Here is a 23,807-nt window from a genome sequence, read left to right on the forward strand (position 1 = left end):
CATTTCCGGGATGAGGGGGCTGTGCTGTGAGGACAGACTGAGCCGAATGATCCTGCATTTCCTGGAATTGCAAGAATGAGACATGATCTCATTCAAATGTGTGAAATATTCAAAGCGCTTGAGATGCCAAGATTCACCTGGCTAAAGTGTCAAAATTTATATTCTCAGGATAAGGGACTGGCCAATGCAAGGATAAAGAGAACTGAGGGTTCAGAATCTTCACACTTCCTTATTGCAAACGTGTCTAAATTCAGCTTGTTGAGCACACTGCAGACTTTACTACATTCATTCAGCTGACATGGATGTGACCAAGAGTTAGTGCCCATCGAATGTAACTGCTCTGGTCAGCTGCCTTCTTCAATCACTGCTGGCAACCAAGCGGCATGCTCAATCGGTTGGGAGGGCAGTTAAGACTCAACCAAATTGCTGTGGGAGTGCAATCACTTGAAGGGCTGGCCAGGCTAGGAAGGCAGAAAAGGATCACTGAACCAGAAGGGTTTTGATGACAAGTGACAATGATTACACAGTCAGCACCATGGTAGTTTTTAATTCCAGATATTGTATTGAATACAGAATTTACCACGGTCATGGTGGGATTTGAATCTCTTCTCCCAGGACATTAGCCTTGGCTTCTATATTCCTCAACCAGTGACACTGGAGAACAGTATATTTTTGGCCACTGAGTGAATCAAGGGATATGAAGATGGGCCTGACATAGCTGTTTAGGCACCATGAAATACGGCCCTTAGACTGTATGACTTTTATTCTTTTCGTCATGCTCACAGGAATCATTTTTCAGTCTAGGTGATGCACTTCGGTGATAGTACACAGGAAGCATGGGAAATTGTTATTCTTGTGTTAATGCAGTTCGGACACAGAACATTGCCTTATTTCAGAGGTTGTCTTCTTGGATGAAAGGAACTGTTGGTCACTGCTTTCATGTCAAACCTTGAAGGTGATGCACTTGAATTTTGAGATGCAAACAAAATATAAACACATCCTGGAAATGATTCCAGTGTTGAACACATGGAAAGTCTGCTGATTCAATCAGGTAAAGCAAAGCAGGATCTGCAAACTTACTTTATTTGTGTCAGTCTTGGTTGAGTTGGAAGCACACTTGCCTTTGAGCCAAAAGCTGTGCCATCCGCACAAACGTCCTCTGAGGCCTTAGGTGAGGAGTAAGAGTTTTCTTGAATGCAATACTTTGTGAATCTTTGGAACTCTCTAGCCCTGAGGGCTGAGGAAGATTAGTCTTTGAGTACATTTAAGGGAGCGATTGATCGCTTCTGACTACCAGTGGCGTACAGGGTTATGTGATAAGAGTTGGGAAAGAGCCCTGAAGTGTTCTATCAGCCATGATTATATTGAATGGCGGGGCAGGATCAAAAAGCTGAATGACAGACTCCAGTTGCCAAATCTGGGCAGTGCATGACAAAGAAAGGATAAGCAATACCTCATCTGTACGCTTGGGTGGATGTAAAAGATTTGGCAAAAAAACGAAGGGGAGTTATAATTTCACAGAGGGCAAAGCACAAAAGGTTTATCAAAGGTGCTTTGTAAATGCAGATTATTGTCCTTTCTGGTTTCATAAAATAATTATCCCGTAGTTTGATTTTACATTTCGGTAAGAATATTTTTGGACAAGGTTACATCTGATTTTATTTCACATGATAAACAGTGCCAATGCTGACCTGGTAATGCCTTCAAACCTCGTATAATTTCCTTTCGCCTCTCCTGCATGGAAATTCTATCTTCACACATCAGGAGTGCAAACATCACAAGAGAAACAAACTGGCTGGTGTATGCCTGGGTGAAAACAAAAGGGAGTCAGTTATTGGCTAAATTCAGAAACCACTATGCGGTTTAAGAGTGCTCAGAAAATAGCAATCCCAACTCGAGGGTTCTGGAAAATTACAAGGCAATCAACAGCAGTCAGATAACTTCAACATGTCAATCATGTATAAATAGGACTGATTTCATCTTATCAGACACCTTTTGACAGCACAGAGGACCCAAACTCTGGGATTATTTGAATTAAAGCAGATGCGGTAGAACTACAATAAAAACAGAAGGCGCCAGAGAAATTCAGTAGGTCTGGCAGCATCTCTGGAGATGGTAGTGCATGAGAAATGTCAACTCTTTTCCCCTCCCCACAGACAGTGGCAGACTGGAGGGTTTCTCCAGCACTTGCTGTTTTTATTCCTGGAACTACGCATTGGGGACTTGCCACTAAAGAGATGCAGAGTGTCGCCAATTGTCAGAATGTGTCGTTCACAGCAGCCCCCTGACAAAGCACATCATGCCACCCACCAGGTTTGGTCCTCTTTCTCTGTAGTGCAGGTTTGGAAGAGAAAATGAGTCACAATGATTTCTGATCGATGGAAAATCAGGGCCCCGAAACCTCAGTGTGGGGTAACGTCTCGATACAACTATTCACCGCATGGGAAAAGGTGGATTCATTCCAAAGAGTAGACATGGAATTGTTAAGGATGAATTGCTCCTTGCTGGAGTTTCTGAAGAGGTAACGGAGAGGGTTGATGAGTTTAATTCTGTATTTGTGGTCGAGTGGACTTCCAAAAGATGTCTGATACAATGCCACACAACAGACATGAGGGGAAAATTATACATCCTGGAATAAAAAGGGACAGGAGCAACATGGATTTAAAACTGGCTGAGGGTTGGCAAATATGGATGTCATGGTTAACGAGTATTTTTGAGGTGGGATGAAGGTTTGTGATGGAGTTCCCTGGGAGTCGGGTTTTGGGACCTTTGCTTTTCCTGATACAGATGTACATATAAATATATGATCTGGACCTCGGTGTACACGGGACCATTTCAAAGCTTGCCGACAACTCAAACTTTGGTTGAACTGTGAGGCGGACAGGGCAGAAGTTAAAAAAAATACATTGACAAGTTGGTGGAGTGGGCAGTTCGGTGGCAGATGAGGCTCAATGCAGTCAAAGTTAGGTGTTGTGCTTTGCTACAAAGAACTTGGGGAGTCAGTGTACTGGGTGTGCATGAGCACAGGGACCTGGGTGGATGTTTAAGTCAATCATGAAAGGTGGCAGGACAGACGGAGACCAGAGAGTCAAGTACACAATATTCTAGGCTTCAGAAACAGGGACATAGATTACAACAGCAGAAGTTTATGATGGATGTGGATGAGACACCAGCTTATGCAGTTCTAGTGCAACAATATATGAAGGATGGAAATGCATTTGAGAGACTTCAGAAGAGGTTTACCGGGATGGTTCCAGGACGACACACTTTATATGCAAGGAAACACTGGAAAAGTGGAAACATGATGGTCCAGACCAAGTGTACAGTAAGAAATCGTTCCCTGCTCAGAAATGGATTGAGAACAGTTTTAATGTGTTTTGCAAAAGAAGGAAGTATGAGGCAAAAAAACATGTTTTCACACAGTGAATGGTTAAGGTATGGAATGAATGTCTGGAAGTAAGGCAGATGCAGATACAACTGAGATACTCTAAACAGCAGCATTGGACGCTTAATTGAATAGAGACAACCGGGAAAATGCAAGAGAGTAGGCCTAAGTTAAAGTGCTGAGACAGTCAGGGCAGGCACGATGTACCAAATGGGACTTCTTCTGCACCGCAACAATTCTATGTGCGCTTTTGCTCAGAAGAGGTTGCCTGATCTCCTGAGCATCTTCTGTTTCAATCTCGAACCTCACAAAGTAAACCTTAAAAAAGATAACTGCACCAGCAGAATGCATGCCAGCCAGGAGGACTCAAAAACCAAAGCAGAGTGCGTGGAACAGCTTCAATGAAATTGTTGACCACAGTGGAACTGTAATGTCCCAGATGAAATGGGTTATGGCTGTGATATCAAGTACATCAGCCACTGACACTTGCACAGTCACAGGCTGTGTGTGCTATTAAATCACGTTTCCAGTCAAGGCTAAGATTGCAGGCTACATGACAGGATTTCATTGCCTTACCCTTGGGACACAGCTAGCAGCCTCAGGAATTAGAGCAATGACAAACTATTGAATTACACAACCGTGGAACGTAATGAACATGAACAGTAAAAGAAACCACAAGTTCTTAAAGTGACTCACATCACAGCAGCCAGATCAGTGCCATAATCAGAGCTCAAGAATGAAATCAGACATAGGCCTTAAAAAGGGATAAATGGAATTGCTCAACTTCCTTTACACATGTCTCAAATTGCAGCTACCACGAGGTAAATGTGATATTAACCATGTTTATATACTGCAAAAAAAGCGATCAGGCTGTTGTGAACTCAGAAGAATGCAGAAATGCAGCAACAAATCCCTAAATCAACTCTCACCGATGGCTCCAGTCCACTCCCCGACATCCCTCGTCCCTGACAGATTCCAGTTGCTTTCCACCATCAATGTCTCAGGAGAACAATCAAGGCCTGGAGTGGATTGAACTAACTAACAGAAGTGTGCCTTGCTGACGTCATTGCTCACCATCTGAGCTAAGCAGAAGCAGAATTCCAGCACAAACAAACACTCTGTCAGCTCTGAGTTAGGCAAGAAAACGCTGTCTCCTATTACTCACTTGGGGCAACTGTGTGTGCGTGTGGTTGGGGGAGGTGGATAGAAAGCAGGGAACCAAGCCAGAACCCTGCTCTCATTCTCATTTATATTACATTTAACCAGTTTCCATTTCTCCAAGATAGGAGCCCCTTAAAAATCTACACTTTTAAGGATTGTCTATGGATAAAGTAAACACGAATGAAGACATGTGACACATCCACACCAACTGAGGGTACTCTTGTACCACAGCTCACATCATTGAAAAAAGAAAGTGAGTCGTGAAAAGCTTTTGGACACAAAGAAAGCAGGGCAGCCTGAACCGAAAGTTAGCAGCAAAACTGTCAGCAGGCAAGTTTGGCAAACCGCGATTCAACTTTCCAGAGCCAGGCAGCTAGGGTGGATACAACTGCAGAGTTGGCTGTGCAGAGGACCAGGCTCAGCTGGGATGGGCTGCACAAGCAGATATCACGCTTGGTTGTCAAGTACTGCCTCACTTCATGACTGAAGAATGCTTCTCTGGCCAGAGGCACAGAGGGCCCCAGCAGAAAGAGGCAGCTTTCACAAAGGGTCACTGTATGTTTTTGTGCATACAGGCTTCCCAATAATTATTTCCAGATGTGAGGTGGCAAGTCAGAGAGGGTCTTGCCTCCTCTGAGGGTAAAAGCTCTGATCCAAGACACATATTGTATAACTGGACAAACCAATTGCCCGAATCAAGATGAACAGAGAAATCACAGTTAAAAATCCAAGCCACGGAAACGATGAGGAAGTGACTGTTCTGACGCTAACGACTTACCTTGGTGCTGGCGACTCCAATTTCTGGTCCCGCATTGATGTGGACACCGCAGTCTGTTTCTCGAGAGATGGAGCTACCAACCGTGTTTGTGATGCCCACGGTTAGGGCCCCCCTCTCCTTGCAGTACCTCAGTGCCATCAGAGTGTCAGCTGTTTCCCCTGAAAATTAACAAAGAAATGAGATGAGGCTGTTAAACCAGTCACAGTGAAACCCTCCATCCATTTTTCTCACAACGCTTGCAAGGCTCTTGACGTAGCGACCCAAGAAGTCAAATTCTGATTTAATTATCATGTTGGGACTTGGCAACAATTCTATTCACTTTTCCATCTGGAGTGTTACATTCAGTTTTGGGCACCAATCTCAGGCAAGATAAACTGACCTTGAAAGGGGTGGATTTATCAGAACAATGCCAGGATTCAATGCCAGACTTCCATTATGAAGACAGGTTTGCATAAGTTTGGCATGTATTTCATTGACTTTTGGAGGTTGAGGGTTGATTAAAGCTGACGAAAACGATTAAGGCATCAACATGCAGAGAAATTAATTCCTCTTTTGAGACAACCCAGAACACTTTGAGCCAGTCTATTATGGGTGATTAATGAAAGCACTGCTCAGCAAAAAGGGTGTGGAAATTTCAACTTGCCTGCTTCCAAAAAACTGGACCGGCTGAGGTTGAAATGAACATTTCAAACCTGAACTTCGGAGAATTTTGATGGAAGGGTTATGAACAAAGGCAGGTAGATCGTGTCAAAGTACAGATTAGCCGTGGACCGGAATACACAAGAGAGGCTGAATGGCCTGTCCTGATACTGTTAACTGAGCAATGTTTAACACAATTGATTTACAACTTTGTCAGTGTGATTAGAACAGAGACATTAGCACATTTATTCCACCCGGTTTGATGCCCAAGTTGAAATACAGCAACAGGGGGATTTTATCGGAATATATGAGGCTGTCTGCTACGTTTCACACAGTAGAATCCCAACGCACTGTTTCTCACAATGGTATACTGCCAAGTAAAATAACTCACCATGCAAGTTATAGTTCAAGGGCAGGAATTGTCAACACCTTGAAAATTTCAGCCTGTGATCTTTGCCAACAAGATTTACATCATATTCTGCCTTAAGATTTAAACGTTTAAGGTGATGGGGCAAAGAAGCTATGGTGAGAGAAGGGAAAACATTTTTCATCAGCGAGTGGTTCTCATTTGCAGTGCACTGCCTGAGTGTGCATGCAGGAGGTCCTGAGGTGCAGTGGTCACACCCCTACTTCTGGACCACAAGCTTTGGCTGCCGACTTGTTGGACGTGGAAGGAGAATTCAGGATATGATTCAACAGCCTGGGAACCTCTCCATCAATTCCCCATTAGTCCCCAAAGTTGAGAAAAATATAAGTTTATGTGAAATTATGCTACAAAAAAGTTCGAGACTTTGAGAAAAGAAAGCGGAGATAAATGTTTTTTCGGCACCTGGGATGAGATGCGTTGCTCTTGCAGTGAGTTAGTCTGGGCACAACAGATCAAATGGCCTTTATGATGGCATTCTATGATTTGACGCTGCACACAGTGAATAAAATTAACTTGAAAGGAGGTTTAACTGGCGATGTAATTGACAAGTCACTGTGGAGCATTCATATCCATATATGTCTCACTAAGCTGACATAACAATTTACACTGAAGTGATGTTTTTAAAGTTAGAGAAAAAAAACCACACATGCAGGTAACGGTAGCTTTTGTCATTATGAAGTACCTGACTGGCTGAGGAAGAAGCAGACATCATCTCTAAAGACTGGAGTGTTTCGGTCCAAAAAATCACTGGCAAGTTCAACCATGACGGGCAGTTCTGTAAGTTCTTCCAGCACCTGTCGAGTCTGCAAACCCACAGAAAAACATAGTAAGTGCTCGAGTTCCTGTATTTAAGAAATATTTCCCAAGTCGTTCTGGGGGTCAGGAGGACAAAACCAGGTTCAGAACCCTTGGCCAGTCTATCACTCAATTCCACCTGAATCAGCACTAACCATTTCCTCAATTCACAGTCAGTCTTAACAAACAAAAAGTACAAAATGATTACTAAAGGGCCATGTTCATATTCTGCTTCATGACATTGGCAATGTGAGTCATTTTCTCAGCTGTTTCTTGAGAGAGGTGCAAACAGTAAATGCAAAAAAAGCTCAAATACTCGTGAAGCGAAAGAAAGGGAGCAAAGATTTCAGGTTGAACACGACCCTTCAATTATGGCCATATCTCCTGCGTACTGTTGGCACTTTCTTTTCATTTCATATGTCCAGTTCCATTGTATTTTGTTTTGTATAAGGATGAGAAATCCTCTGCCTGTCTTTAAAGTGATGGCAGAATGGCCATTGACAAAAATGTTTTCGTTTCCTGGTGAGATCAGATATGGAGATCATAAACATAAACAGTCACTGGCAAATCCTCACACGGAATTCAGGATAAACTACACCGAGCCACGAATGAAAATAGAGAACCTACTATCGCAAGGAGGAGCTGGGATGTATTTAAACAACATATGCACACAAGGAAGAAAGGTTAGGAGAATACTAGGGGTGAGGAGAGATTACTGATGGCAGGAAGATTCTCATGGAGAGCAACAAAACACGATGGGGCCTTGCAATACACATGGGAGGGACGTGGGATACATCCCAAGGTTTTCTAAGTAACACTCATCAAGACAAGAACACACTGAAGGCAGCAACTGGTCTTGCCCATTGATCTCCGAAGAGAACACACTGAAAACAAACCTGTTTCTCTTCTGCTGTTTCTTCTTCTGATTGCACTGAGCAGGAATCATTGCTCACAGTACCAAAAGGTTTTGGCACGCAGTGACTGTTGTCCTCCCGCCAGCTGTTCTGAGGCGGCAGTAGTTCACAGAATGAGTCAAATAATCAGCTTAATTAGACAGTCATTCGGTAAGGGTCTGAACACAGAGAACTTGGTCCTCAGAAATACTGAAAGGGCAGTTTGCAATGAATGGATAGGTTTTAAGCTAATTGGTCAACTTTTGTTTGTTGTTCAGGTTGTACTCTTGCCAGCATTTAACCGCACATGACTGGGGAGCAGTCACAATATTCCCAGTGGACAAAAACAGACCCATCACTGCAGCAAACAAAGCAAAGGATCAGCAAAAACATGCGGGGTCCCACAATGTTTCAAAAGGAACAGTTATCTGTCAGAATAGATCATTCGGCCTCGTCTCTTGACCTCTGGTGTTAGCAGATAGGGTAAAAAAAACCTTGTGTGTCATTTGAAGAGCAGTGAGCACAACAATATTTTACTGAGAAGGAATGATTTGTCAGCCAATGACAAGCCATCTCTGTTACTACAGAACAACTGCACATGATGAGTCTTGACAAACTACAAGCAAGACAACAAGATGATCCCAGGGACTGGCCACAGCACTGGCTTCTCTCACCATTTTGCAGGTTTTGTTTTTCAACAGTCAGTTGGCCCTCAGGTTAATGATTCATCAGAAGAGAAGTACCTCTCAATACCACAACAAAGCATCAGCTGAATAAAATCATGGCTACCAGTTCGCCAAACTAACACCAAAATGAGTTGAAAGTAAGTGATCCACTGGGAGGTGCTTTTGACGACAAACCTTGTTTCAGACTCTCTGTTGCTTTCGCTTCACTTAACACATCAAAAACCAAGATTAGGTTCCCTACAGTGTGGAAACAGGCCACTTGGCTGAACAAGTCCACAGCAACCCTCCGAAGAGTCACCCACCCAACCCATTTCCCTCTGACCAATGATCCTAATACTGCGGGCAATTTAGCATGGCCAATTCACCTGACCTGCACATCTTTGGACTGTGGGAGGAAACCGGAGCACCCGGAGAAAACCCACGCAGACACACGGAGAATGTACAAACTCCACACAGACAGTCACCCAAAGCTGGAATTGAACCTAGGACCCTGGTGCTGTGAGGCAGCAGTGCTAACCACTGAGCCATCGTACCGCCCCTGATATTTGACTCTGGATCAGAAGTGGTGTGACACAGGCAGATAACCCAGTCAATGCGGAGTGTGCTCAATGGTCACCTCCATCTTTTTCAGATTAACATTTTGTGGATTTGCATCATTTCTTTAAAAGGCTGTTATTATGGGAAGCTGAGAAATCAGATAACCCATAATGCTGAAGGTGAGACACTGCAGGAAATTTCATTGACAGGAAAAGAAACCTCAGCACTCACTGAGGTTCACCGGCTTATCCTTCTTGTCCCTGTCTGCATTCTTTCAACGTTGTTCACTTGGAGAGGGGCAAGGAGTGTTACTGTTAGGCTGGAGAGATTGTGTCAGGCCACAGGATAAAATATGGTCAAAAAGGAGTATTTTGAAAGAAGGGAATGGATCACAAGATGGAGTGGATGAAGGTAAAGTTCACAGCAAGTCATAATGATTGGAACTGAGCACTGGTTGAGTGGTCATCAAGAGTTTAAGGGAGAGCAATGGAACATGTTACTCAGATGTTCGTGACAACAGGGCAAGTTTGCAAAAGCAAATTAACAAGAACCCTGAACTTGCCGTATTTGGGTGGGTATGAGACAACAAGAAACCAGGACAGTGTTACAAGAATACTATTCATGGGGGTGGAGGGCTTTTATACAAGAGAGCACAACTTAGAAAGCTTTCAACTAACTGGTGTCTGAGTGGAAGAAAATGCCAATGAATTGAAATGGAAAGAGAGGTTCAAATAATTAAATACATAATAACGATATACAGACAGCTGTGACTTGAAAGAAAATCTACATGTTTGCTCAAGGTTTGTTCTATTCTGCTATCACTTTGGGCCAATGTGAAGGCTCAGCAAGGGACTGCAAAAACCTAAGTCTTTTTCCCCAGGGATCACATAGTTTGCACCGTTGTCTACTGCATGAGCTGCAATGAACCAACAGCATAGGACAGAAATGGAAACTATTTTATTCAAGGTGGCTCAGAAATGGATCACATGGTCTACTTTCTCAGTGACACAATGGGGAACGAGTTTTGTGTGTGACAGGTTCCAAACTACAGAGTGCAAAATTCACCTCTTGTTAACTGAGGGAGGTATGGTGGCTCAGTGGTTAGCACTGCAGCCTCACAGCGCCAGGGACCTGGGTTTGATTCCAGCCTCGGGCGACTGCCTGTGTGGAGTTTGCACATTCTCCCCGGGTCTGCGTGGGTTTCCTCTGGGTGCTCCAGTTTCCTCCCACAATCCAAAGACGTACAAGTCAGGTGAATTGGCCATGCTAAATTGCCCATAATGTTCAGGCAAACATAGTGTAATGGCGAATAGGTTTGGATGGGATACTCGTCGGAGGGTCGGTGTGGACTTGTAGGGCCGGAGGGTGTGTTTCCATGCTGTAGGGATTCTAATGTAAAACTGAGACAAAGGCAATAGCAAATTTTTCTTTCACTGCTTTTTGACAAGTGCCATTCCTAACATGTGACAGTGTCAATCTCTATATTTGAAAATATGTACCAGTTAAATCAACCTACAGCAACACCAGCATGAAAACTTGTCCCACAAGCGATGAGGATTAAACGTCGGCACCTCAGAATCTCCTTGATGTGATCCTGCAAGCCACCCAGAATGACTGTGAAAGGAAAAAGAAAGATTCATCACTCACTTGCACTTCAACAGTGGGCTCAACTGGAACAATGACATAAAAAAATCCCAGGCAAAGAGAACAGAAGGAAAGTTAACCCATTGAGATGGCCTTTAGTCCTTTCAACTCAATTAGAAAGGCATCCAGCTACATCTTAACATCCCCAACATCTTTCTGGCTTCTGAATGGTCAGGCATTCCAATGGAATAAAGCTTATTTCTCTCATATCCATTTGAAAGTTATACGCCAGGAAATTAAATTTCTGTCTGTCTGTAAGCCACCAAACAGTACTCTGGGCTCACCTTAACCAGTTCATCACACTCAACACCGTAAACAACCCAACCCCTTACCTTCCTCTCCAACCACAACCGCCATCCCCCTCACCCCATCACCCACACCATTCCTAAACTGGCTTTATTCCACATGACACAGCTTAAGTCTTTGAGGTTTGTCTCAATCTTGTTGCTCTTCTCTGCATCTTGAGCTCGACTTGCAGCATCTGGCAGGACTGCCAATGTCTGAAAGTGGTGTGACAATCCTGTCACTTTGAGAGGTTATTTTGTCCTTTCTTTTTGAAAAGAGATTGTAAGGCAGGGGCGCTGAACTAGCCACTGGTGACCTCTTGACTAAACAGCTTGGGAGGCCTTGCATTTTTTTAACAGCCTGAATGTGTGGTCAGATTTCACAGATCTAGATTTCTGGGTTTGGCATCAGAAGCTACTGGGGTCTCAACAGAGTTGGAAGCTTCAGCGAATGTCTCCTAGTTGCAATTCCTCTGAATTTTCTCTTGATGTTTTTTCCTCCTGAATGAGATGTGAGAATCTGTGTCTGAATTTGCCTTTTTACCAACGGATGTGTTTACGAGAAGTTGCCATATTGCAACAGTCAATTAGTAACAGTTACCATATCTATTATTTGATTAAGTTTTCCAACAGTTAAGTTATTCTAAACTCCTCTTTCTTTGTTTGTATTTTAATTACAGTGTTTAAATAAATTGTCCTTTGCTTAACATCGAGTAGTTTGACCAGTCGCATCGCATCTGTAACACGGTACTTCAGATAGACTTTTAAAATAAGAAAAAATTAGGGTCTGGGCTACCTACTGAAAATATTTTGAGGGGGTCTGGCCTGGTCCATAACAGTGGTAAAAGGAAGCTTGTTCTGTTTGCTTTTGCACTGAGCAGTCCTTTCAAGGGATTTTTTGTTCCCTTCTTGATGGGAATTGCAATCAAGATTCCCGGCCAAGGGATTCATCTTCCTTTTTCTTAGAAATGAACAAGCTTCACAATTTGTTTTTTGTACTGGCAACTTTCCCCTTTATTACCACTGCAGTGTATTGAATTGAGAGATCAGGGTCAAGTAGACATATTCCAAGTAGCCAGAGGGAAACTGAGGATTGTTGTCAGCAAGAACAGCACAAACAAGATGCTTTGCAATGGAAATGATAAAGTCCAATTTCCTGGAATTTAAAAGACTTGTTTGAAGTTGTCATGATATTGTGGGAATTAATGGGGTTGATGGAGAGAACCAATTTCCACTGGGTTGGGGAATGCCATACCAGGAAACATGATCAGAGTCAGGACCCTCAGGAATGAAGTAAGAAGCAATTGCACATGTAAAAAGTGGCAGGAATTTGAAAATCTCTGTTGCAAATTGCAATTCCTGCTGGATCATTTGTTCAGTTTAAAATGGAGGTGGATAGATTTTGTTAACCTCAGCTGTTGGGAAGGTTCATAGTATTACGAAAAGAGAAATTTGATGGAACAAAAAGTGGGGGGAATAAAATGGCTTCCAATTTGTAGTTCTGTGAAGATTTGATGTTTTTTTTAAAGGTCAGAAAGTTAATTTGAACTCTGACTTCAGGTCAACAACCAGGAAGCCACCTGGGGTGATCAAGGCGAAGGTGTTTGCTGACGTGGCTTTTACAACTTGGGTTTTACGAGCATGAGAGAGAGAGAGAGAGAGAGAGAGAGACAGAGAGACAGAGAGAGAGGGAGCCAGAAGCAGGTCCTTAAAACAGCAGATGTGCTGACATTAACAGTCTCCAAACAGTCAGCGGAGGGGACAGGTCCCAAAGTGAAATCTGAGTTGAAATTGCTGAGAAAAAAGCCAGAAGCAGAAGGGTCTGAAAGTTAGATAGGGATGCATCCGACAAAGCTTTTACAGAGATGAGGTGAGGAAACCTCATTTAGTAATAAGTGAGCTCAGTTTGGGTCTTGGGAAGTGACATGAACTAAGGTACCAACATACAATGAATGCACAGCAACTTACTGATGGGAACCAATCATAGCCCTGTCAGCTAAGCATAAAACAAGATATGGAGGTGTTCTTCACTGAGATTTCAGGACTGAAAGGGTGTTGCTGGGAGCAAAGGGATGAATCATTGTCTCTTTCTGATATTTGAAATATACCACCCAAGAGGTCTTGACTTGTGAGATGCAGTTCCTGTTCTTCTTTGGAATTATAAATTCAGAAGTCTTGTAAATATGTTCTGTGCCTGACCTCAACAATTAACAACATGAAAAATAAAGCTTCAAGTCTAAGATGCCAGATTTTAATCTGGCATATGACCTGTCCAGTATGACCATCAGGTGGAACCATAAGATAAGTCAAAATTTTTGAGGAAAGGGCAAGTACATTGACTATATCAGCATTGATTCTATTACAGAGCAGGCTTAAGGATTTAAATCCTGTACAATACATGTTGCATTTGAATGGCAAGTTTCAATGATTAGACTCTGGGAATTTTCTGAATAAATGAATTAGGCTGAACTGTCTTACACCCCCGTAATCATTTAAAAAGTTGTCTGGATGTGTCATGATGAATGCTGCCTGGAACAAAAACACAATTTTTAAATGGACATTCAGCACAGGACTAGCATTCTGTGCAGTGTCGAACAGAAGGGAGGCAAGGCCAATTTCAGTTCCGTTTTCTTAGCAAGCGGACAACTTGGTTGAAATTAAATCAATGATTCCCGGTCACTGCATATGAACCACAAAAGACTAGCGTACACAAACACCAAGTAGTTTTGATGGCAAAGTGCTGAGAGAGAGCTGGAGCCGAAAAATACTCCGTCCTGAAGAGGTCACTGGCAGACTAGACTTGAAGTATAACGTGAAGTCCCGATTCCTTACTGAAGGGACCTGCAATGGAAAGATTCACCGAGCTGAATCTTGGGATACTGGGGTTGTTTGCTGACAAAAGGTTCGCCTTCTGTTTGTTGGATTTTAGAAAAACGAAACATGTGGGTTTTAAGGGGACTTGACAGGAAAGATGCTGAGATGATATTTCCTCTCCTGGTGTCACCTAGAAGCAGGGTCTCCTTTTCAAATAGATGTGAGGGTGAAAGCCTTCCCTTGGAGTGGCATTAACCCTTGGGATTCTCAATCACAGAGAACAGTGAAGGCTGCATCATTCACATTCCACATTAAGTTCGAAGGATCTTTGATCTCCAAGGCTGTTAAAATGTATGGGGGGACAGTCAACGAATCAGAGTTAAGGCCAAAATCAGATCAGCCATGACCCTGTTGCAAGATGAAACAGACTCAATGGATTGTATGGCTTACGTTTTTCCAATGATTGACATGACTTCACACCTCAGTACACATGAACAGCTCACAAACGTGCACAGCGAAATATAAAATTGAATATAAAGCTGCTCTTAAACTTTCTTACCTGTATAGTCATCAAAGTTGACTCTTCCTCTCATAGTGTTGAGAACAGACTCAGGCTGCTCAAAGATTTCTTTCTGCATAAAGGAGCTGAAGTTGCCTGTTAATAAAATGCAGGGGGTCGGTAAATGAGATAAAAATTACACCATTACATTATCACCACCATGTGCACAAACTGATTTGAATGGTGAGTTACTCATATGGCTCAGTCTGTCTCCAGCCCCTCCAGATTAGCAACTGAAGCTGGCAATATCATGTGTACACAGTCGGCATATCTCAATGGTCACCAAAGTATCACAAGTCAGGTCACTTGTTTTCTGTTGAATTATTGGGAGAATTAGAATCAGTATATGATGCTGTTATGATCTCATTACTGATCTGATTTCTTTTAATGCAGTTATCTCTTTCGCTGATCGAGGTGCTTTTCATTCTGGGTTTTTCTGAGACAGGCCACGATCTTGCAAGGCACTCCACAGCCCCTTTCTCGATTTGAAACTGCTCTGACCGGGATTAAATTGCTTCCAGGGACAGTATCTCTAAACGAGCCCATTCAGGTATAAACTGCTGGTGTAGCATTAAAATAATCTGGTTGGAAAGCGCTTTGTGTGGTGCACTGATCCCTGATAGGCATTCTCTATACACAACCTGAGGAAAGCTGTACATAAATACTGAAAGGTTATGCAGTCCTGAAAACAGGACACATCAGTAGATTTTATCGTTCAGGTACATGTGCCAACAAACCAGGCCAACCAGAAACCTAATCAGTGTGAAAGAGAAACAGAACTTTGATAGATGTGAACTTACTCCATCAGAAAAGTAAATGAAATACAATTTGGCAGAACTTATAAATATTGAAATGGTACAGATGGTATCATTTTCCATCGGGACACAAGGTATTTATTACAGCATTATAGCCCAGAGAGGCAGTTCCATGCTTGCTGTTTACCTCTGGACCTGGGATCAACTCCAACCCAGGCTGATGGAATGAGAGTTTCTTCTCTGTCAGCTCCAAAAGCTGCACATAAAACCCATCCGAACTTGGCAGAGTTTTTCTCAAACACTGTGAGGATGAGCATGGACGCAGTAACAGCAGCGTCTGCTGCCCATCCCTAACTCTCCTCGAGAAGGTGGCAGTGGGAGCCACGTTCTCGGACAGCTGTTGCGTTGCGTGTCTTTACAACCACATGGCACGCAAGGCTGGCAGGTGTGCAGTCACACATTAGGCTGTCCCATGCTCAGGGTGGCAGGTATCCTGCCTTAAAGGCTATCTGTGATCCAGTTGGGTTACTCTGAGCAAAGTATTTGTCCATTCCACCAAATCCCACCTGTGTTACGATCGAGCCCTCCACAATCACCTGATGAAGGAGCGTCGCTCCGAAAGCTAGTGTGCTTCCAATTAAACCTGTTGTTGTGTGATTTTTAACTTTGTACACCCCAGTCCAACACCAGCATCTCCGAATCACCAAATCCCCCAGCACCCACACGTGCAGGTGGTGACATTTGCAGCAGCCCAGGCCCAGATGGCCTCCATCAAGCGCTGCTGATGTGGCTCCCCTTCCCACTGCCTGAGGATAAGGAGGATGTTGGAAGTGAGGAGGAGACACAGGCAGACAGGAGGTGCAGGCTGGATCTGACAGAGAGGAGATTCCTCTCCTCGGTGGTGTCTCCTCTACTGCTGCTCTTTCATTGTTCTTGGCCTATCACTGAGAGGTCATGCCTAGCTATCCTTGCACCCAGGACTAGCACAGCAACATGGATCTGAAACCTTATCTGTTTTTCTCACCACAGTTGCTCCCCAACCTTTTGAGGGACACTGTCTGTGTTCAAGCCTCATGGCCCCGGTTAAGAAGAGGTTTTCCAAGAATGGCTTTGGGATCGGGGAATTTCAGTTATGAAGGTAGAATGGGCTGTTTTCATTGAAGAAGAGAATGCTGAGGGGTTGAAGTGGTCAAAACTATGCAAGGTCTAGTCAAGGGTAAACAGGGAGAAACAGTTCACACTCATGAAAGGATTGAGAAGGAGTGTGTACCAGATTTGAAATAATTAGTAAAAGAAGTCATTCCCACACAATGTGGCACAGGGTTTGAAACATGCAGCAGGACAACGTGGTGGAGGGCAGGTTCAAAACGAGAATTCAAAATGTGATTAGACTTCAGTCTGAAAAGGAAGAATGTGCAGGGTTATGGGACAAAGGTAGGAGAATAGCACAAAGGGAACTGCTCATTCAGAGAGTCGGTGAAGTGACAATGGGCCAAATAGCCCACTGCTGCACTGTCCCACTTGTGTCATTGAACTTCAAAGAATCGTGCTTTGAAGCAGGACCAACTAAGGTTCCAGGATGCAGCTGCTGCAGAGCCCAGCCATCCATACCTTTCATGATTTGCTGAAGCTCCAGTTGTAGAGTCTGGATGGCACGGGCTGGATGATCACCGGCTCTGCGCTTGATCCGGTGGATGGAGAGGTGTCCGTCTACCACGGCTGCCACGTCATCATCCTCCAGAAAGATCACTCGATTGGTGTGCTCGATCACAGCACTGTTGGATGTGAGCATGACAATACATTAGGCTGCAGTGTTCCACATGGTCACAGTCTGCTGCTTCACATGTCAGTGGATACCACTACCTCCTCACACTCTCCCAATCCTGTATTCTTTTCCTAGAAACCAGGCAGAGCCCGCTCGTACACTTTCAGCCCCAAACCACTCAATCTTACTAAGGGATAAACACAATTCTAGTCAAAACCTCATGCCTCTGTCCACTGCACTTCAGAAGTCCACAGACCCACTCCTGAGGTCACTGACCCTTTGTGCTGCAGTTCTGCCACAGACATCTGAAGAGAGCTTGGCCAGCTCACTGGGACGTTGTTGCTTACCTGGCATCTGATGCAAAGTAGTACTCAACGGCTTTCTCCTCCACTGGGAACAAGCAGGTGGTGCTGTCAGTACGAGGAAGGCTGCAGTTTCCCTTCTTGTCCTTCCCTGTTGAGTGTAGGACATCAGAATCAACAAATTCAGGCCAAAGGGTCAAACAATAATAGAAATCCTGATCCTTGCATTCCCCCTGTAACGTTCATCAGGAAATCCTCAATTCTTTACCAGACTGCATTTCTCGACAGTGGAAATGAAACAGAACATTTGAATCCTTCCCACTTTCCCATTACCACCTTTGCTGCTCACCCCTGTGTAAGCACCCTGCTCCAAGGCCTTTGTCAAATAAGACTCAATGCAGCCTCCAAACAGGTCACAAGCAATAGTCAGACAATTGCAGTTTCTGTTCTTTGTTGACAACAACTTGAACTTTTCAACATAAAGAAAAGCTTCCATTCATATCATGCAACCCATGACTAAGAGATATCTCAAAATGCTTCACGGCCCTGTTTTTCTGAAGAGTGGCTACATTTAAAGCAGGACACAGAACAGTCGAGTTGCACACAAAAAGTTCCCACTGCCAGTGACCAGATCAGAAAGATCTGCGATTGGTGATGATAATTGAGGGGTAAGTCTGGGCCAGGACAGTGGGAATAACTCTCATATTCTATGAAACAGTCCCAGGGGATTATTCACAACAGCCTGAGTGAGCAGATGAACCCCTGGCAGGTGAAGTTCTGCATTATGAGTGCTGAAGATGTGAGCTGAAACAGACACTTTCCCTGATTGGGAACATGGGCTATTTGGTCTCTTGAGTCTGCTCCAACATTCCACTAGATCATAGTTGATCTTCTACCTCAGTGCCATTTTCCCACACAACCCATGTATCTCTTAATATCTCTGACATCTACAACTCTATTCATACAGTCATAGAGTCCTACAGCACGGAGACAGGCCCTTTGGCCCAAACTGGTCCATGCTGATCAAAATGTCCATCCACACTAACCCCATATCCCTGCACTTGGCCCATACGCTTCTAAACCTTTGCTTCCCGTGTCTTTGTCCAAATGCCATTTGAAAGTTGTTAATGTACCCACCTCAACCGTTTCCGCTGGCAACTCATTCCATATGTGTATCACCCTCTGTGTAATAATGTTGCCCCTCAGGATCCCTTTCCTTCTTTCCCCTCCAACTTTAACCCTCTAGTCCTTGATTCCCCAACCCTGGGAAAAAGACTGAGTGCATTCACCCTATTCATGCCTCGCATGATCTTATTCACTTCGAGAAGATCCACCCTCAGTCTCCTATGCTCTGAAGAAAAAAGTCCTAGCTTGCTTAAACTGTCACTCAGACCCTTGATCTATTGACCTCGGTATTGAGCGTACTCAATCACTGAGCTTCCACCCCACCCTGGGATAGATAAGTCCGAAGAGTCACAGCTAGAATGAAGATCTTCCTCCTCTCAGTCCAAAATGACTTGCCCTTTGATCTCAGAGTGTTCCCCTGATCCGAGACTTCCCAGTAATGGGAAACAATACTGCTGAGTCCCAAAGGAATTTTATAAGTTTCAAAGAGATCATCTCTCATTCTTCTAAACTTGAGAGAATAAAGGCCCAGTGTCCTAAATTTTTCTTCATCGGTCGATCCCTCCAAACCAGAACCTTCAATGCACTCCCTTGCTGGCAAATCAGTCCGTCCTTCAGTGAGGAGGAAACAAAACTGCACACAGTATTCAGGTGTGATCTCACCAAAGCACTCGACAATTCAGCAAGACATCTTCATTCCTGTCCTCAAACCCTTTTGCAAAGGAGATTGACAAACCACACACCTTCCTCTGGCCTTGGCAGCCATATTCCTTTGGACATGAATCTTGCTCCATTTCAAAAATGTTCTGCATTTCGTTTATTTTTCTTCCAGTCATTTAATCAAATACTCAAATATACAGCTTCACATTACAGGGGAAGATGCATCGGATTTACATCCAGACCAAACAAGCGAACAGTCGATCATCAGCAATAAACAGACATCCTTCTCCCCAGTGCAGATAACAGGACAAGGGTGAGTTAGGAAATGAGAATTTCCACCATGTCATAATGAGATTCAAGCAAAATACAATCGCTCTAAGCATTCTAATTCTACATTGTGATTGTCCAGGAGTTGAAAGGAAGACAGACATGCACTCAAGATAAGCCAAATGTTTCCTTTTCGATTTAGTGTCAACAAAAGTTGGTGCTGCTTTCCAGGAGATGAAGCCCTTTGGGGTTGGGGATTTGAGAGCACGAGTCTGGGTCATTGGAAACCAGGTCAAGCAGCATTTGGGCAGTGGGTGTCAGTTTAAAAAACACAGTTAAGGATTGCGCTGAAACGTGGCTTACAGGACTTGCGTGCTGGCCTTGTTTTTTTTTAATACAATTGTGCCATTTACATCACAGGATGCACACAGTGCTGCTTAAAGGCTTTGGAAAAATATTATGTAAGCTCCAAACGTCAGCCCAAGTTCCACCTCCAAGTGGAAATGGGGCATGATTATCTTGACTTGCAACAAGCCAAGGGCTATCTTGGAATTTCCTGCCAAATGCCAAATTGCAATGGCCATCTTTGTCAGAACTCCATGTCACGGCACTGAAACAAACATGAACACCAAAGGTGTACTCTGCAGCTCCAAGGATGGGGCTTTGTCCAAATCAGTCCTAACTAGGAAGGTGGGGTGGTGTTCGGGATCTACAAATGGAAACGTAAAAATGCCAGCAATGCTCAGGAAGTCAGGCAGATTTCGGGCAGCCAGACCTGTTAAGTGTTGGCCACACTTCTTTTTGTGAGACATGAGATGTGCACAAAAGGCATCAAACAGAGAAGCAGCACCAATGCCCCAATATGCTCATTGAATCCTCCATGATGATTGGCAAGTTTCACAACATCAAGTAACAGGACAAGATATACAAGGTAAACCAAGGTTGAATACTCGACCTAAACCTTTGCTTTCTGATTCCATTGATTTTCCATCCTTCTTAAAATCAGCTGGAATTGTAAAGTTACAGAATCAAAGTAAAACATGACCACAAATAAACCAATTGATAGATAATTTAAATTTTTGCAAGCAAGAGCATTGCTGAGGCCCTGGCCACACTCGGGATGACCGTGGAGAGTCATCCTCTTGCCGGAGTACCTTGCATTGCTGAGGGAGGCTTGGCACTGACATTTCCAACAGGAAACAAAACACTGAATGTGAATAATCTCTGGTTGCCTTGTCTAATGTGATGGTGACCTGTTTGAAGACTTGGATAAATGCCAGCAGCAAGGACATGCCACTGATAAGAGAATAATTCCTCTCTTCATTTTCTGTCTTCACTTTTTGAAAATGGTAGGTCATCAAAGACTTGCCTGTCACCCTGAGGAAGTTTGCTGTTAGGCCAGGCCTCTCACATCAGTTGACCTTCTTCAGTTAAGATTGTCTCTCAAACTCACATAACTACCTTGGAACTCAAAAGCAATGCTGTACAACACTGTGCCCCAAATGAAACAGCAGTACTTATAACAGAAGTCTTGATGACAATTGGCAAAGGACGAGACATGAGGAAAAATGCTGTTCAGCAGCAAGCAGTCAAACTCTGAACTGCATTGAAAGCAGATCCATTTGTGTTTTTCAAAAAGGGAATTGGAGAGTCAAATGAAAAACAAAACAAAATATATACAGCCACAGTGAAGTATGAGGAGAGTGGGATTGGAATTCCTCTTGAACAGAGCCACACCGGGTATGATGGAGGCTTATTGACCTTGCCTAAATGGCAACAATTCTGAGCTTCCTTTTTTGTCCCTGATTAAAAAATAGTGCTCTCTCTGAATTTCATTTACGAGACACTGCTGTGACTGGATACTGAGATGTGGGTCATAAATGCTCACTAAATGTAGGAGCAGAAGTAGGCCATTCAGCCCCTCAAATTAGCTCCACCCTTCAATGAGATCATGGGTGGTCTGATAAAGCACAACTCCACTTATCCTGCCTTTTTCCCATAACCCTTGATTCCTTTACAGATTTAAAACCTGTCTGCCTCAGGCTTGAAGATACTTGATGACCCAGCCTTGACAGCTCTCTGCTTTAAAAAATTTCATGGATTCACTACCCTCCGAGTAAAAAAATCCTTCCTCATCTCTGTCTTAAATGGAAGACCCCTTCATCTGAGATGATGCTTTCTACATCCGTAAAAACAAACAACCTCTCTGCATTGATCCTGTCAAACCTTTTAAGTATCTTGTATGTTTCAAATCAACAATGATGACGGGCCCAACTGAATCAACCTCTCCTCATAGGAAAATCCCACTACACCCAAAGTCAATATCGAATCCTCAAACTTCCCAACTTTAGGCAAACAAAGTCTCGCAAATTCTACAAGGGGTGGCAGGTCAAACAGCAATTATCCTCATCCATCTTGCAAGTATATAACATACCAGGTGTTTGCTCACAACCAGGATGTAGTATGACATGTATTGAAATCAAGGAGGAGCCCAAAGAAGCAAATAAAGCTCTTTAAACGAAAATAAGGATGCGTCACGTACAAAGGGCAAAGGTGGCCTCTGAATTAGGCCACAGAATGTCTTAAGGAGAATTACTCAAAAGGATTCTGGAACATGATGAAGACTATAGCTTGTAAATGTCAGTACAATTCCTGTACCTGAACGGTATAGCACAGGGATGTGGTCAGTGGATAATCTGTGCTCACTTCGCACACCTATCAGTAGAGGGCCTCCCCTCCTGAAAAAGAAAAGAAACAGATGAACAATTACTGATGACAAAACGACATAGAACATAAGAACAGGAGTAGGCTATTCATCCACTGCACCTTTGGGGTGGGTGCAGTGGAGCAGGGGGAGAAGCAAATGAGAAAGTTAGTAACCCAGTGATTTCAGATGAGGACTGCACCACAGCAGTGAAATGCAGTGATTGTCCTCGAGTCTGAAAGAGTAAGTGTCTTGGCTACAGCCATGGGAGGACAAACATTACAATCCAACAAAAGCCACAACAATAACAGTGTACACAACTGGAGCATGCCTCAATATGAACGAATTGCATCCTATATATATCGAAATACAGAGTGTATCAATTCATGTGCACATAAATACTGGAACCAGCACCACTTTGCATGGCTAACAAACAAGACTGCAGAAACATGTAGCATTTCCAGTCTTCATGGTGCACTATTTTGATTAAAAGTGGCATGTAAACTGAATTCAAACCAAACAGAGACGCATCAAATGGCACCAATTCAGCAAAATGGGCTCTTGAAGTTCTCAATGAACGTATGTGGGCTTCAAATAGTTTCAGCACATTTAAATGAATCCTGTTAACTTTGAATTAAATGCAGAGCAAGTTTACTTGAATGATAGAACGCTTTAATTGGAATCTTAACGTTGACTGTTGACCCTGAAGAAAACTGAGCACAAAGTTCAGTTAAACAAAGACTCTTTCATGGTTATCCTGGCTAATTAAGTACAGATGTATTTCTGTAACTCTAATGGGAACAATAACTTAAATAAAAAATGGCGATTAGTTAGAATGCCTCAAGTAATGCTTTAGAATATAACGAGTACAGGGGTTTAAACAGTGACATTTGTTCTTAAGATAATGGAACTAAACAATAAAGGGGTCAGAAGATGACAAGCCCGAGGCAATGTGCAGAAAAAAGACTGATAAAAAGCAGTTGCTATGACTCTCGCAGGTTTGTTACAGTATCCATTATTTCAAAACTAAACCAAGCCTCTCACCATCTCACATGATTGTTCGGAAATCTCAGCATTTCATTTTTACTGCCAATCAGATCAGCAGTTCAAGCCTCAGGGAGGGCAAGAGAGGTCACATTCTCTCAATGAAACACATGAGCTGCACAAGGGATGAAAAGTCAGTAATGAGGCTAAGCTGTCTGCCTCTCATTTGATAATTTCCATTCTCAACACTGGACCCACAAGTAAGATTTAACGCAAATACAAAAACAGTTTTATGTCGTTTATGTAAGAGCTTTGACCTGTTCAGAGACTAATGAGACTAATAAACCAACTGTCAATGCATTATTTCAGAAACCAAACTGTAACTTTTTAGAGACTGACTTTTGAAGAGTTATCAAAGCTGGTATTACCCAACAGAAGACTACAGTATAAATCGGAATAAGCTAGTAGACACAGAAATTAGAAGATAATGCCTCAACAACTAACAAAAATGCTTCCTTCTCTCTGAAACTCACAACCACGACCATCTGGGAAGACAAGGACAGCAGGTAGCCACTCACCAACCTGACTTGGAAATTTAACAATATTCCTTCAGTATCACTGGGTCAAGGTCCTGGAATTCTCT

General features: G+C 43.3%; 1 protein-coding gene across 3 annotated transcripts in view; it reads right to left on the reverse strand.

Annotated features, from left to right (window-relative positions):
* Positions 1-23,807, reverse strand: part of gfpt1 (glutamine--fructose-6-phosphate transaminase 1) — a 72,244-nt gene that overhangs the window by 19,561 nt on the left and 28,876 nt on the right. Inside the window, exons 8-16 of one of the 3 annotated variants that reach the window (XM_043681253.2) lie at positions 22,135-22,214; positions 20,438-20,482; positions 17,470-17,575; positions 16,969-17,132; positions 14,603-14,698; positions 10,818-10,915; positions 7,073-7,193; positions 5,325-5,482; positions 1,692-1,806 (exon numbers count right to left, since the gene is read on the reverse strand). In XM_043681253.2, coding sequence (XP_043537188.1) covers positions 1,692-1,806; positions 5,325-5,482; positions 7,073-7,193; positions 10,818-10,915; positions 14,603-14,698; positions 16,969-17,132; positions 17,470-17,575; positions 20,438-20,482; positions 22,135-22,214 — 983 coding nt within the window. Of the gene's footprint in view, positions 1-1,691; positions 1,807-5,324; positions 5,483-7,072; positions 7,194-10,817; positions 10,916-14,602; positions 14,699-16,968; positions 17,133-17,469; positions 17,576-20,431; positions 20,483-22,134; positions 22,215-23,807 lie in introns of all 3 variants that reach the window. The other 2 variants (XM_043681252.2, XM_043681254.2) reach the window with 2 other exon arrangements.

This window comes from Chiloscyllium plagiosum, unplaced genomic scaffold (assembly GCF_037043375.1).
Source record: "Chiloscyllium plagiosum isolate Xiang-an unplaced genomic scaffold, Cpla_swu_hap1 HiC_scaffold_48, whole genome shotgun sequence".
Taxonomy (NCBI): domain Eukaryota; kingdom Metazoa; phylum Chordata; class Chondrichthyes; order Orectolobiformes; family Hemiscylliidae; genus Chiloscyllium; species Chiloscyllium plagiosum.